The following is a 16,105-nucleotide window of genomic DNA, read 5'->3' as shown; positions in this document are numbered from 1 at the left end:
TTGGTTGCAAGTGCCTCTACCAAGGGAGTCATCCCACCAGCCCCAGCAAATCTTTATCAAATGAAATGATGGATACATGTGATCCCAGCACTGGAGAGGTCACTTCAAAATCAGCTTGTGCACAAATTAGAGCACAACCCTGGTGACAGGAGACATGATCTTAAACAAACAAACCAAAAAAAAAAAAAAAAAAAAAAAAACAAGCCGGATTCAGCATTTATCAGGGAGGCTGACCAGATGGTTACAGACTGAACTGATGAGGGAGCAGATACGGACGAGGTCACAGAGACAAACAGCTTAAGGCTGGAGAGACTGGGAGGACAGAGAAAAATGTCCTCGTTAGAAAGTCAGATTTTAATCTAGGAATGTGTTGATTAACTAGAGCAGCATCAGGCCTAAGAAATGCTCAGCACCTCCCAAATCTCTGCCTTAAGAGGGAATTTGCTTCCAGGACAACCAAAAAAAAAAAAAAAAGAAGAAGAAGAAGAAGAAGGAATTTGCTATGTGGTCCTGGCTTCGCTGTGAGGTGTTCCCCAGAGAAAACTAGTTGGCCACAAGTTCAGGCCAATAGAAAGTCTTTTGTTTATGTACTTATTTTTATATTTTATTTTATGGGCATGTATGTCTGTGTGAGGGTGTCAGATCCCCTGGAACTGGAGTTACAGAAATTGTGAGCTGCTATGTGGATTTTTGGGACTTGAATCTGGGTCCTCTGGAAGAGCGGCCAGTGCTGTTAACGATGGAGCCATCTCTACAGGCCCTGGAAAGTCTTTATTAGCTGGCTAGCAACTATACTATATTCTGAACCCCAGTGTAGCTCCAACCATGCTCTGGGTTGACATGCTTCAGTTAACAAGAACAGTTGGCCAGAAGCAGAATTACAAAAACTAAAAAGCAAGACCAGTACATGTAGAGACTTTTCCAGAACTATGAACTTTGATGAATTTTAGATCTTTGCTCTTGTTTTGGCAGGGAGGTGCTGTCTACGTGCTGGGTTCCAAGGCCTGAATGGTACTTCCATCATAATGTCAGTTGTGCTAAGATCTGGGGGCCTGGTACATCTTGCCTCTGCTTTGTGAGGTTATAGTCAACATGTACATTAAAGGCAGGTGCAGGGGCGCAAGCCTGTGATCCCAGAACGCCGGAGTCTGAAGCAGGAGAATCTTTTGAGTGTAAGGACAGCCTGAGCTCCATAATGACTTCCAGGCAAGCTCCTCCTATAAGAAACCCCCTCTCAGACAAAAAGCAACTGGCTGGTGGTGGCACATGCCTTTAATCCCAACACTTAAAAGGTAGAGGCAGGCAGATTGTTTGAGGCTAGCCTGGTCTACAGAGTGAGTTCCAGGACAGCCAGGGCTACCCAGACAAACCCTGTCTGGAAACAAACAACAAAACAAAACAAAAAGCTCCAGGGATGTATTCAGTCGGTGGAGTTCTTCCTGGCATGTATGAAGCCCTGGAAGTAACACACAGCACCGAGTAGGTGTGGTCTTTGAAGATGGAGCTGAAAGACCAGGAATTCAAGGTCATAGAGATTGGTCTTGCATAATGAGATTCTGTCCCCGCTCCTTCTCAAATGAGCACACCTGGGTATTTACCCTGGCTGATGGCACAAGGTCTCAGTTGTTTGCCATGCAAACCTCTTTTTCTTCTAATATAAAGGTCAAACCACAAGCCTCACCCATGGTGTCCTGTAACCACAGGCTACACTCTCATCCTGTAATCTACTTCAACAGTTTGGAAGTGACTTTGTGATTTAGTTTTTTTCTTTTTTTTCTTTGCTCTTAAATATATTTTATTAGTTGTTTGAAAATCTCATACAGTGTATTCTTTAAATTATTTTTAATTTAAATGTGGTTTCCCCCTGTTTGTATTGTGCACCATATGCCTGTCTGGTACATATGTATGTCTGGTGCCTGTGGAGACCAGAAGGTAGTATTGGATCCCCTGGAGCTATAGTTACAGACCATTGTGAGTTGCCATGTGGGTTCTGAAACTCGAACCTGGGTCCTCAAATTATAAGGTTTTCTAAGCAAGCATTTTTACCCACTGAGACATCTTACTAGCCCTGTTGTTACTGAGGTATCTTTTTATAGCCCAGGCTAGACTCTAACTTGCTACCTCCAAATGCAGCTGAGGATAATCTTGCACTCCTGATGCTCCTGCTTCTACTTGTAAAGTGCTGGGATTACATGTGTGTTTTTTTTTAAACTATTTGGACATTTTTATTTATTTATGTTGAGAGAGGGTTTCTTTGTTTAGCCCTGGATTTTTTCTTTTTAAAACTTTTTGGAGCCAGGCAAGCTGGCACATGCCTGTAATCCCAGCATTCTGGGAGGCAGAGGCAGTTGGATCTCTGTGAATTCAAGACCATCCTGGTCTACAAAACGAATCCAGAACAGCCAAGGCTACAGCCAAGACTCTAAAAAAAACCAAACCAACCAACCAAACAAACAAAAACAGAAACAAAAACAAAACCCTTTTTGGTGTGTATTTATTTAGAGACAAGGTTTCTCTGTGCAGCTTTGTTTTGTTTTTAACTTTTTGAGTGATTTTTTTTTTTTTAAGATTTATTTATTCTGTATGCAATGTTCTGCCTGCATGTGTACTTGTGCACCACAAGAGGGCACCAGATTTCATTATAGGTGGTTGGGAGCCACCATGTTGTTGCTGGGAATCCAACTCAGGACCTCTGGAAAAGCAGCCAGTGCTCTTAACCTCTGAGCCTTCTCTCCTGACTTATTTATTTATTTATTTGTTCATTCATTTATTCATTGGTTATTTGCCATCATCATGTATTGGTTATTGGCTTAAATTGTTATTATTGTGTAGGCATTTCATATGTGTATGGGCACGTTTTTATTTTGTTGGTTTAAGCACTGAATACTGTTATTGTGTTATGTGTGATGAAGGTCAGCAGAACTGACCTTCTTCTACTTTTACATGGATTCTGGGGATCCACCTCAGGTCATCTGGATTGCAAACCGAGCCATCATATTGTAACTTTTAAGATTTTTAAGCTGGGCAGTGGTGGTGCATGCCTTTAATCACAGCACTCTGGAGGGAGAGGCAAGAGGATCTTTATGAGTTCGAGACCAGCCTGGTCTTCTGAGTGAGTTCCAGGACAGCCACGACTACACAGAGGAACCCTGTCTCAAAAACAACCATAAAAACATGTAGCAGAGACTGGCCTCAATCATTTTGTAACCCAGGCTGGCCTTGAACTAAAGGCAATTTCCTATGTTAACATCAAATGTTCTGGGATTATTTAAATCACCACATCTGATTTTTCTTTTTCTTTTTTTTTTTAATTACATTTATTGATTCAGGTGAGGAGGTGAGTGTGTTATAATAAAGGATATGCCAAGTAGCATACCTGGTATAAAGGAGGTTTATTTAGGGGAGAAAGAAAGGAGAGGAGTTAGAGCCTGAGTAAGCCATGAGGACACAGAGAGAGACAGAGAAAAAGACTGAGAGACCTAGAGAGACTGAGAGAAAGAGAGACACAGAGACAGAGAGAGTGCTGAGGTGGCAGGAAGGCTCTTATAACCTCTGTGCCCGACACAAGTGATAATGACTACAACCTTGTGAGGACCCTGAGGGTAGGCCAGTTGAATCACCTGCACACCAACAGAATGTGTGTGGAAGTCAGAGGACAATTTTCAGGAGCGAGTGCCTTCTTTCCAACCTGTGACTCCTCGGGATCCAGCTCAGGTTATCAGGCTTAGAAGCAAGCACCTTTACCTATGGAACCATTTCTCCCTCCCTGGATCTAATTTCATTAACAAAACCAAACCAAACAAACAACAACAACAAAAAAAACTTTTCTACTTAAAAAAAAAAAAAAAAAAGATTTATTTATTTATTTCACATAAAATGTTCTGCCTATGTGTATGGCTGCACACCAGAAGAGGGTATTATTATAGATGGTTATAAGCCACCATGTGGTTGCTGGGAATTGAAATCAGGACCTGTGGAAGAACAGCCAGAAGAAGTACATTTAATCTCTGACCCATCTCTCCAGCCCCTAATTTCATTCTTTTAAGTATGAAAATCAAATTTTCCTAACACAATTTATTGGCAACACTGTCTTTTCTCCTATGTAAGCTTGTGACAACTTTGTCAAAAATTAGATGGCCAGGCACAGTAGGTGCCTTTATCTGATGACCCATGCCAAGCTTCCAGATCTCTCCATCTTGCTTATTGGGACAGGGCCTGCCACTTGAGCCTGGACCTTGTAAATTTGGAGACTTTAGCTAGCTAACTTGCTCAGAAATCCTATCTCCACTTCTTGAGCCCTGGGATTTGCCCAAAAAGACCTATTACATTTATTAATAAGCTTTAAAGCACTATAGCTGGGCTGACATAGCTCTACGCTAACCTGTCTATACTAGCCTGACCACTTCTGAGGCAGTGCCCCATGCTGCCTACCGTCTTGGTCTCCCCTTGGCTGACTCTGCTCCTTCTCTTTGCTCTCATGACGATCTCCTCCTCTCTCTCTGTTCTCTCTGTAGTCCCTCCCTGAGACATCCTGACTGGGATCGGAAGTCGAACCTCCTGTCCTCTCTGCCCATCTATGGGCTGATCAGCTCTTTATTAGCCAATCAGAGATAATGGAGAACAATTTTTACACAACACTGAAACAGAAGATTCTTCATAGAAATGACAATGCCCGTGTTCTGGCTGGAGCCAGATCTCTGCGCACAGAGATCAGCATCTGAGTGCACAGTGCACAAGACCATCCCCCAACAGGCTGTGCTACAGGCCTTCTGTGTAGCGCTGGCTGTCCTGGAATTCCTTACTCTGTAGACCAGGCTGGCCTCAAACTCAGAAATAGGCTTGTTTTTGACTCCTGAGTGCTAGAATTAAAGGCATGTGCCACAACACCCCACTATTAGCCATTTGTTTTAAATTTTTTTTTATTAATTAATTTTTGAGACAGGGTCTTTTGTAGCCCAGTCTGTGACTTTGAACTCCTGGTCCACCCAAATGCTACCATTGTGGGATATACCATCATACCTGGCTCTTGCTGTCAATCTCTCCTAGGCTGATAACCAGAGAAGTCACAGCAGGGCTCACCCTGTTCAGGGGCTGCTATAGTGCAATACCTCGGCCTGACTCCCCTCTGTCGGTTCTAGATGTGTTCATGTGATGGGTCCCAAGGAAGGTGCAGTCATCTTTGTTATTGTAACCTGCTAAAACTCTATAGCACTTCCACTGAGTTCTAATTTAGTTCTTAGTGTTACTGTGGCTCCTCTGTTAATACCTGCTGTAGCCTTTAACATATCAGAAGCCATTTTGTCTCCAATTCTCCATTTTGATTATAAGGTGGAATTAAATTCAAGTTATTATGCTCTGCCTTCCAATTATTATGGTTTCACTTCTCAAGTTTTGTACAGTTTGTTACCTGGACACTCTATGAAGTCCCCCAACTGCAGAACCAATTAAATTAAAGGTCAGTTAGAAACTCCTTGTCTAGCTAGTCAAAATGATGTAATGTTGCTTTCTATACCTGGAGACTTGGTTGCGATTTTATTACCTGGTTGTTACCTAGCTGCAGTTTGTTTCCTGCACTTGTTTACAGTTTTGTCACCTGGTTACATTTTTGTTTGTTTATTTGTTTGTTGTATAAAAAACCTGCCTTAGGAGCAGACCAATGTCATAGTTTGTCTGGCTCCTGAGTCTAGATTATGGCCCTGACAGGTCAGTTTTTGTTCAGCATTTAATAAACTTGCATCAGTCTGAGTGTCTGAGTGGTCAGTATTCAACTATTTCTGAACCCATAACGTTTATCCAGAGTGAAGCTTAGGTTAGGGAGGTATAATGGAAGTTTTGGTTTCTTTAAAAACTCAGTTATGTTATGTACACATCTTTTTGCTTTAATCCCAAGTGTGGGATTTTAGTTTGTCCTTTAGTTTGTCCACAGCTGATAATTGCCTCCTGTAGAGGCATGGTCTTTGCCAGCTGGAGTTAGTTAAATTCTGGGGACTATAAGGGGTATAAATCTGAGAGCCTAGAGTGAGAACGCCAGGCAGCTTAGAGGAGACAGACTTGGAGGAGAGAGAACAATTTGGTGTAATGCTCCAAAGAAAGAAGGTGACTGCTTGCTGCATTTGCTGGTTACCTGGACTGCAGGATATCCTGACGACTGAGATTGGTATTGGCCCTAAAAGAACCTGATGACCCTATGGATCGAGCCAGAAGAAGCAAAGAGGTCTATGCCTGCTTTCCCTTCTAACCTTCTTTCTCTCCTACCTCAAGTTGCGAAATTGGAAAGAAAGTAGAGGTTTTAGGAATCCCAAATAAAGTAGAGTTTAAAAACAACACCTACAAGGTGTCTTAGAACTCAGGAGGGATAACAGTGGTGAAGCTTGGACCTCAGAAGCTTAAAAGTGTACCAGTATGTGTGATGTTTGCTTTATAGATAGAACCATGAAGCTGAGAGGTGGCAAAACACTTCCCCAAGGTCACAGAACAGTGCAAAACTTCAGCCTCATTAAAAACAGAATGTTGGGGCTGGAGAGATGGCTTAGTGATTAAGAGCACTGGCTACTCTTCCAGAGGTCCTGATTTCAATTCCCAGTACCCACATGGCAGCTCACAACTGTTTGTAACTCCAGTTCCAGGGATCTGACACCTCACACCAATGCATATAAAATAAAAGTTAAATAATAGTCATTAAAAACAAAATGTTAGGCTGTTTGGTGGTGGCACATGCCTTAGCACTCAGGAGGCAAAGACAGGAGAGTCTGAGGCCAGCCTGGTCTACAGAGTGAGTTCCCGGACAGCAGAGCTACACAGAGAGACCCTTGAAAAACCAAAAACCAGCCAGGCGTGGTGGTGTGCCTGCACTCATGGAGGCAGAGGCAAGTGGATCTCTGTGCGTTCCAGGCCAGCCTGGTCTACAAAAACAAGTCCAGGACAGCCAAGGCTACACAGAGAAACCCTGTACTGAAAAACGAAACAAAACAAAAGAAAGAAAAGAAAAAGGGAAACCAAAACAAAACCCAAAGCAACAACAAAACTACAAAATGCCAGGCATAGTGGCGTACATTTTTAATTTCAGAACTCTGGAAGCAGGGGCAGGAGGATCTCTGTTAAGTTCAAGGCCAGCCTGGTTTACATAGTGAGTTCCAGGACAGTCAGAGCAGCATACTCCCTCAAAAAAGAAGCTATTCTATTTTAATTAATTGATTTTGTGTGTATGTGCATGTGTGGGGATGCCCTGGCCTTCGAATGCATGTGGACGACAGAGTACAACCTGCAGGAGTCTGTGCTTTCTTTCCATCGTGCGGATCCGGTTAGGCTTGGGGGCAGACGTCTTTACCCTTTGGGCCATGCTCAATTCAATCCGTTGTATTGAATTAACAAAATATTCTGGTGTGGTAGGCATTGTTCTAACCCACCAAATAGATAACTCATGAAGAACAAAAAAACAAAGACTGTTTGCTCCAAGCATGGAGCTTATTTGTTTGGACGTAATTATGATACACTGCTAATTATATTTGCAGGATTGAAGAGGGGGTGATCCTAATTACAGGGGTTTCCTCCATGGGAGTGCCCTATGAGTCAGAGCTTGTCTCCAAAGTCCCAACTTCTCAGTTAGCCTCTTTTCCGACCTGTTCATAGGCAGGGCAAGAGAACTTCACAGGGTTCTTGCAGGTACAATTTCCAAACGATAAAGAATATTGGGAGAGAGAAAAGGAAGTCTTCTTGCCAAGCAGGGCTGGCAACGAAGTTTTGTTGCCATGGCAACTAATGGTCTCCTAGGGCCATGGGCAGCAGGAACGAGCAAGGATTCACCTCTTTCCTTCCTGGTTCGCTCTGATTTTGCCCTCCGGATGCTGAAAGAAAGAGAATAGGACTTCGGACTCTAGGGTGATGGGCGGAGGCCTTAGCCAATGGAAGCTGGGCTTGCACAAACTCAACCAATAATATACAAAGTTTGGATCTGGCAAAGCCCGCCCCCTTTTCATTTGGACCTGAATAACCTGACCCAGACAGAGTTTCGCTCTGAGCGACGGCGCTTTGAGCCAATGAAAGCATTGATTTGGGGCAGGGCAGGGGGAGGGGCGGGACACATCGTGATGGCAACAGCTGAATGACAGCTACGTGAGCCATTAGCTGTAGTTTGTTAGATTTATTGACAGCGTGGGCGTGGCGGGGTTTTGTCAGGGCACAGATGAGGCCACGAGAAACGGAAAAAAGAGAGTAATGATAGTCAGCCAATAAGAGCAGCACGGGTTTCATAGCAACAGAGGAGTGACGGCGAGCTGGGCCAATAGGAGGTTGAGTCGTCCGTCAAGCCGGCTGAGGGGAGGCGCGGCGGCCGAGTCTGACGGGAGCCGGAGGAGGCGGTGGGAGGAGGTGGCGGCTGCAACGCGGGCGCCTGAGGAGAAGGAGGAGGAGGCGGAGAAGCGGGTGAGGGGCGGCGCGGGGCCCGACCTCTGAGCCCCCTCTTGGCCCCCGCCCCGTGCCGCCCGGCCTCCCAGTCACCCCCTGACCGGGCTGTCCCCGGGCCCTTCCTCGAGCCTTGCCGCCCAAGTCACCAGCCCCGCGGGTCTCGCGCTCCGCACTCTTAGCCTGCCCACACCCTCGGAGCCCAAGCAGACTTCTCTTACTCTCAGGTCTTTGCTTGCACCTTAGGGCCCGCTCCCTGCCCCGCCAGGGCATGTCCCCACACCTCTTCCGCACCGTAACCTCCCCAGTCATGCTCAGGGCACTTCCTGATCCTGTCTCACTGTCCTGGCCTCCGAGAGTCCCTTCCTCTGACTCTCACTGCTTCCCCAGCCCCCTTCTGCAACCATCCCAGGCTTTTCTTACTTGCTTACCTTCCTCAGTTCTCTTCTGGAACCCCTAGGGTCTTTGAGGTTCTCATCACTTCAAATCCCCCAGGACTTCCCCCAAACCCTACTTAGGACCGCTAGGCCCTTCCTTGGACCCCAGGCCTATCCACCTATCCACCCTTTGCCTCCTTCCCCTCGTCCCCCAACTCCCTACTAAGTCCTTCCTGACTTCCCTCCATGTTTGTAGCCTTTCTGTCCCTTCAAGCCATACTCTTAGTACCTGGCTTTATTTGTCTTTTCCCATAGGCTCCTCCTCATCTTCCAGGCTTTTTCTTAGCACCCTCTTCATTTAAGGCAGACTTTTATTGTTTTGTTTCGTTTTTCAGCTCTTTCTCCCAGTTCTTGTAGCTTCTCCTCACGTGTCTGGCCACCCTCCCTCCTTCCTTGTTCCACTATAGCTCTCTCCCAAACCTAGATCTGCCAGACACCCCATGGTGAGGGTACAAGGTAACCTGTGCCTCCATTTTATTTGATCTGCCCCCCCCACTTCACCTCCTTCCCTTTTGTTTTGATTTGTTCTTTTTTTTTTTTTTTCATTCTGTCCCTGATTTTTGTTCTCTTGAGGGCCTCCCCTTTGCTGGAATCCTCTGGTGGGGGAATAGGTCATGGATCCTGCTTTACCTCATGGCTGCCTGGATTCCACCCACAACCTTTTGACCACTTCTCAGGAAAGTGACCTTGGATGGAGGTGGTGAAGACAGACCCAGCTTAGCAAGGGTTAGCAGAGGCAGGCTAGAAGCTCAGAAACATTGAATTCATTCCCCTCCTGCCCCTTGATGATGCTCAGCTGTCCTAGCTCTCCCCTGCAATGCTAAGCCTCTGGAATTCTCACAGATTGCCAATTATTCTGCCTTTCCAATGGGTGCACAGGGACTTGTCTCCTAAACGTGCACTTGGCAAGGTGATGGATGTGTGTCAACATCCATGAAAATGTATATGGAGGTTGTGTATGTGACTGGGGGGGGGGGGCTGTGCTTAATGCACCAGAGACTGGTTTCTCATAGGGTTTCGTCACTATTGAAAGTACCTGTTGGGTGTCATTCTTCCATACAGCCCTGTGAAGTTAGTATTGCTTTTCTTCCATGCTCTCCTACAGACATCCTGCTCGGCTTCTGAGTGGCACATCCCTATGCCCTGTTCTGTGCCAGAAGCAGCATGGTCTTCAGAGCAGCATGGGCCCTGACAGAGTGACAGCCCGAGAACTGTGCGAGAATGATGACCTGGCTACCAGCCTTGTTCTTGACCCCTACCTCGGCTTCCGAACCCATAAGATGAATGTCAGGTGAGGGGGATCCTGAGGGTAATAGCAGGAATGGGTCCTGTACCCTTTCTTTTATATTTTTACAACTCTCAGCTTGGCCTCCCTGAAGCTTCGGGTGAGGGTCGGGGTCCTGGAAGTCTCTGGAACCCAGGCATGCCCTTTTTCCTAGCCCTGTGCCCACCCTTCGACGACAACACTACCTTCGCTCAGCACTGGAAGCTTTCCTAAGGCAACGGGACCTGGAGGCTGCATACCGGGCCCTGACACTGGGAGGCTGGATGGCCCACTACTTCCAGACCCGGGCCCCTCGGCAGGAAGCTGCCCTCAAGACCCATGTGAGGGAGCCTATGCCCTGCCCTGCCCTGCCCTGCACCGTACTCTCTCCATTTAGCTGGAAGATTCTAGCACTCTCAGGAGAACAGCCCTCAGGTCCAAGACTGCTTTTCCTCTGCAAGGCTCAGCTTCCTCAGAATTGGGGGTGGGTGAGCTCTGAGATGAGTGTAGCTTCCTCTTCCTTTGACAGATGAGGATGCCTAGACCCAGAAAGGACCCAGGCCACACAGTCAAGTAGACCTGGTCCAAAAGAAAGAGACCCCATGCTTAGCCCTGCTCACCTTCCTGCCCTCCCCTACTCTTCTCTCAGATTTTTTGCTACCTCCGCGCCTTCCTGCCTGAGAGTGGCTTCACCATTCTACCCTGTACACGCTACTCCATGGAGACCAATGGGGCCAAGATTGTGTCTACACGTGCTTGGTAAGGAGGTGGCTAGGAGCAGAGATCCAAATCCCTGTGGATGAGGTAGGATCCAGCAGACGTGGGGCTAGCAAAGACAGGAGGACCTGGTGAATGTGAGAGAATGGAGGATGAAATTGTTGGCCCTGTCCCTTGGAGCTCCTGCTCCCTGGGTATTTCTGCACAAGAGGCCCTAATCCCCAGCAAGGATTGGTAGGTATTGCTCACAGCCCTATAGCCTAGCCTCTTGGCAGGAAGAAGAATGAGAAACTGGAGATGCTGGTGGGCTGCATTGCAGACCTGCGTGAAGAAGACGAGTATCTGCTTAGGGCTGGGGAGAATGACTTCAGCATCATGTATTCCACACGCAAAAGGAGTGCCCAGTTGTGGCTTGGTCCGGCTGCTTTCATCAACCATGGTGAGGGCAAGGCTAGGGAGAGGATGCTGGGGGACGATGCATGAGATGAGGGGAAAGGGTTGCCTTCACTTGCTCACTCTTCTCCCTTTTCTCTCTTGCTCACCCAATGGTGGCAGACTGCAAACCCAACTGCAAGGTAAGATCTGCAGTGTGTGAAAGGGGTGGGGCATGTGGGAGATGAAGTGCAGCGAGGGATGGTTTTGAACTATTCCACCTGAGAAAGTGGTTTTCTATCCTTGACAGTCCCTTGTAGTTGGTAGCAGCACCTAGAGTTGGCAGCATAGAAAAGAAGGCATGTGTCCTCAAGGATGTCAGAGCTGGAAGAGGGGCATCAGTGTGTTTGCACACTTGTGCCAGAGCCTGACTAAAATGGAACCTAAGGTGTGATGGGGAGACAGATTAGCAAATGGCTGAGCTCACCTAGACAGCTTTGATGGCAGGAGCAGGGGAGAAGCCAAGAAAATCCAGGAGGGCAAAGACCTCTGCTAAAAAAAAAACCCAAAAACTGGGTAGAAGGGCAGAGTAAAAGAGTGAGGAGGTAACTGGCCTGAACATATTGCAAAGGGTTTGGGAGGTCTAGTGGGGTGTGTTGATATTGTCCTGTCATCTGAGCATCTTGGGAGACTGAGGTGGAAATGTTCAAAGGTCTAGGCTAATCTGGGGAACTTGAGTGAAACTATTTCAAAAGGGCTAGGGATATAGCTTGTTTAGTGTGTGCAAGACCCATACTCTATCTACCACAGACCAGAACAGACAAAGATGGGGATGTAGCTCAGTGGTAGAGCTCTTGCCTAACACAGGAGAGGTCTGAGATCAATCCATAGGACCAACAGGAGCAGAAATAGTTTTAGTTAAGCACTGCTTGTACGTGTGAAATCAGTATTTTGGAGACAGAGGCAGGAGGATTGCTGCAAGTTAGAGAGGCCAGTTTGGTCTACATAGTGAACTCCAGGTCACCCAGGACTATATAGTAACAAGATCCTGTCTCCAAAAAAACTAAAAAAGAAGGGATCAAGAGATGCCTTAGTGCTTAAGAGGACCTGGGTTCAATTCCCAGCACCCAGATGGCCCGTCACACTTGTCTGTAGCTCTAGTTCCAGGGCTTCTGACACCCTCACACAGACAAAACACCTATGACCATAAAATAAAAGAAACCAAGTAAAAATAATAATAATAATACTAATAATAATAATAATAATAATAATAGAAGGTAAGGGGAGTCCCTGGGAAGCCCCCCATTTATGCCCTGTCAGGACACAGATCTCTAACCCCCTGCGGGAGCCCCCAAGGCATGAGTGAAGGCCAAAGCTCAGCTTCCTGACTCAGAACTAGAAAGTTAGCTGTATTGCCTGGCCTTAGGTTTTTCCTGTCAGTGCCCCTAAGACTGTTGTTGGAGTTGGGTAGTGAACATCTGGGACTACACAGATTTGTTTCCTGTGTCAGAGGCTCTCAGGATGAGTGACACGCAGCCCCCACTAGGACTCCTGCTCTGCACGAAGATACTGGATGAGACAGAAAGCAAAGGGCAAACATGCGGTTACCTGCTCACTAAGTGAATATAGTGATCTGGAATCAGTAGGCTCTGGAAGACCAGAGCTCCTGAGTGTTGAAGGAAGTCAGGGGCACAAGAGAGCAAGAAATTTCACGTCATAAGTCTGGGACTGTAAAGAGGCATCTCCTGCCCAAAGATGGTGGCAACCAGACTAGTAAGCTTAGGTGACTCTCTTTCTAGCTGCATAAATGGAGGTTTGGTTTCTAGGTGGCTAAGGCAGTGGTGTACAGGAGGCTTAGTAGGAAGGGAAGAAGTATATAGAGTATGGGTGTCCTCAAGGAGATTAACAGGTGATGGACCATGAGGTGATGAAGGAACAAGTCGAGGTAGAGGGACAAGGGGAAGGCAAGAATATAGGTGGCCACTTTTGGGTGTCAAGTTTGAGTGGCTAGCTGGCTGGCTAGATAGCTAGATGGTGACCATGTTCCCTTCCAGATAGGGAGTACAGAGGCAGACACAGATGTGGGAGGGAGATTAGAATGAGGAGTCTGTAGGGTAGCCTTGAAGTGAGTGATCTCAAAGGTAGGGCTGGAGGACATGGGAATTGGGCTGCTGAGTGGACACAAGCCCTGGGAGGATGGGACCTAGCCAGAGAAGCAGAGTAGGGAGGAGTGAGTGGCTCTTGAGGGACTATGTGAGAGTGGGTAGGTCTCAGGGGTGGAGCTTGACACTTGTCCACAAGTCAGAGGAGGAGTACAAGTTGCTGGGAGGTCAGGTTAGCTCACTGGCTTGCAGGGAGGGATAAACACAGAAGATGGGCTTTTAAGGAGCTGTGTGGGGGACAGGCTCCCATCAAGATAGCTACTAATAAATGGTGGGGTCAGGGTGAGGTTCCTTAGTTGTGGCCCAACCCATTATGGAACCCTTGGACCAGGGTGCCTGGCCAGGTTGAGGAGCTGGACAGCTCCAGGCTAGAGTGCTGAGTGGCCATCGCCTCAGTTTGTGCCCTCAGATGGGAATACTGCCTGTGTGAAGGTGCTACGAGATATTGAGCCAGGGGACGAAGTCACATGCTTTTATGGCGAGGGCTTCTTTGGTGAGAAGAATGAACACTGTGAATGCCACACCTGCGAGAGGTAGGCATGGCTGAGGGTGGGTGGAGCGTGCCAGCCTGCCTTGGGAGCTCCCTGGCTTGGGATGCACCCTCGGGATTCACTCTAAAACATGTCCAGCCCAGCATCTTCCTTTGCCCTTTTCTGTTCCTGCAGGAATGGTGAGGGGGCTTTCAGACTGCAGCCCAGGGAGCCAGACGAGCCAGACAAGCTGCAGCCACAGGCCCTGGACAAGTATGATCTCCGAGAGACAAAGCGGCGTCTGCAGCAGGGCCAGGACAGCAGCCAGCAGAGCTTGATGAGCCTGTGGGCCTGCTCCCACCAGTCCCCACTGCGCCGTGACCCATTCTGTGGTGAGCACCCTGTTCTCTGGCCTTTGTCACTTCTCTTCTGAACTGTCCGCAGGAGGAACTGCACAGGTCCTGTTGACCAGCTCCCCTTTCTCTCTCTCTCTCTCTCTCTCTCTCTCTCTCTCTCTCTCTCTTCCCTGACCTTCACAGCTGCCTGCCAGCCCCCATGCCTGCTGCCTGCCAGCCCCCACTTGGACTACTTGCCCCTCTGGCTCCAGTGGATGTCCCCGCCCCAGCCCAGAGTACGTCCCCGGAAGCGCCGCCGCCCTAGGATCCGTCAGGCTTCATTGACCCCTGTCTTCCACACTGCCAGTGTCTCCCTACACCGATGGGGAGGCTGTGGTCCCCACTGCCAACTACAGGCAGAGGCCGTGGTGACCCTACACCAGCTCCCCCAGACCCGCTGGACCCCACAACAGGACTGGTACTGGGCCCGGCGCTATGGGCTACCTTCTGTGGTGCGTGTGAAACTTACCCGCCTAGCCCCTGCCCTACCAGCTGCTCCTGCCCCTGCTGGGAGCCCAAGCCCTGTCCCCACCCCCGACCTTATCCCTAAGCAGGCCCTTGCCTTCGCTCCCTTCTGCCCACCTAAGCGCCTCCGGCTAGTGGTCAGTCATGGTTCCATTGATCTGGACATCAATAGTGGTGAGCCATGATGGGCTGCTTGCAGGGAGCCCACATTGGACTGCAGAGTCTCTGCCTGGACCCCTCCAGACAGGAAAGAGGGATTTGACCCTTGACCCAGGTCTGATCCTGGGAGTGTTGCTTAGGACATCCCTAGAGAGTTGATCCTTGTTTTATGAGCGCTGACCCCTGAGCCAACCCCACTCCAGCAGGGAGCCCTGGCCATTTGATGTCCCCCTCCCCATCCCTGCCTCCACCTCAGGACTGTAGGAGCCATCCCCTTCCCCTCAGCCTCTTCCTCCCCAGGGAGCAAAGCCATAAGGGGGTAGGGGCCACTCCATGGCAACTCTCTAGAAGCTCAGGCCTCAGAAGGTGGAATTGACTTGCGGGGATTGCCTTCCCAGAGCTGCTCCCACAATGGGGAGTGGGTTGGCTCTCAGCTCTGCAGTTGTTAGAGGTAGGGGCAGTCAGATGGGGTGGGTGATACCCGGGGCACATCCTTGTCCCTGCCCCGTGGGTCTCAGGGAGGCCAGGTGTGACCTCATCTTTCTCACGGTGCTATCCCTGGTGCTAGTGGGGTGAAGGGGAGGCTCCCTCTCCTCCCCACACCAGAATGGGGTATGATGGAGGATTGGAAGAACTTGAACTTTTTATTAAAGTCTTATAAGCCCTTAGCACTTTTTATGTTTGTAGGGGATGTCAAGTTGGAGGGTGAGAGCTCAGCCTTGCTGGGAAGATGAGCTGTCTGCCTTGGAGACTGGCAGCTACCCTAATAAGCCTTAAAAAAGGAGAGAGCAATGGGTTCTGGGAGCTGCTGTATACTGCTTATAGGAGATGGCCAAATGCATTCTCTAGGGGAAAGTGAGGAGATAACCAATAACTGACTGCAAGGAAGCAGAGTGACTTGCTCCTTTCACTTTTCAACCAGGTACCCAGACATCTAGAGCAGGGCCTGGTGTGGTGGCACCCCTTTAATCCCAGCACTCAAGAGGCAGAGGCAGACAGGTCTCTGTGAATTTGGGGCTAGCCTGGTCTACACAGGGAGTTCCAGCCAAGGCTACATAATGAAACTGACCTAAATAAATAAATCGATCTGTGCATGGGGGTGGGGGTGGGGGGCTTGTACAGGAACAGGTTCTGGGGAGGAGACATAGATGGAGCCCTGAAACCTAGCTCTGATGAGGGTTAGAGGAAGTCTCATGTAGCCCAGTTAGCTTCAAACTTCCTATTGTATTTTAGGGGTGAAATAAACTGGAGGGTATATCTCAGT

General features: G+C 48.3%; 1 protein-coding gene across 3 annotated transcripts; it reads left to right on the top strand.

The window, feature by feature from the left end:
* The first annotated feature begins 8,288 nt into the window (after positions 1 to 8,288).
* Kmt5c (lysine methyltransferase 5C) lies at positions 8,289 to 15,509 on the top strand. 3 transcript variants are annotated; one of them, XM_055595667.1, is made up of 9 exons: positions 8,289 to 8,421; positions 9,943 to 10,128; positions 10,277 to 10,442; positions 10,751 to 10,860; positions 11,094 to 11,257; positions 11,374 to 11,393; positions 13,785 to 13,885; positions 14,018 to 14,214; positions 14,362 to 15,509. In XM_055595667.1, exons 2-9 carry the CDS (start codon positions 10,019 to 10,021, stop codon positions 14,865 to 14,867), a joined length of 1,374 nt encoding a protein of 457 aa, XP_055451642.1. In that variant the 5' UTR covers positions 8,289 to 8,421; positions 9,943 to 10,018; the 3' UTR covers positions 14,868 to 15,509. The 3 variants fall into 3 exon arrangements, with proteins under 3 accessions (XP_055451642.1, XP_055451639.1, XP_055451641.1); XM_055595664.1 differs by having other exon boundaries at positions 13,749 to 13,885; XM_055595666.1 differs by lacking the exon at positions 8,289 to 8,421 and adding an exon at positions 9,384 to 9,563 and having other exon boundaries at positions 13,749 to 13,885.
* The last annotated feature ends 596 nt before the right edge of the window (positions 15,510 to 16,105 follow it).

The sequence above is a fragment of the Psammomys obesus genome, unplaced genomic scaffold (genome assembly GCF_907164565.1).
Source record: "Psammomys obesus unplaced genomic scaffold, mPsaObe1.curated_primary_1811, whole genome shotgun sequence".
NCBI lineage: Eukaryota > Metazoa > Chordata > Mammalia > Rodentia > Muridae > Psammomys > Psammomys obesus.
The sequence above is the reverse complement of the archived record's forward strand: the minus strand, read 5'-3'. Positions and strand labels throughout refer to the sequence as shown.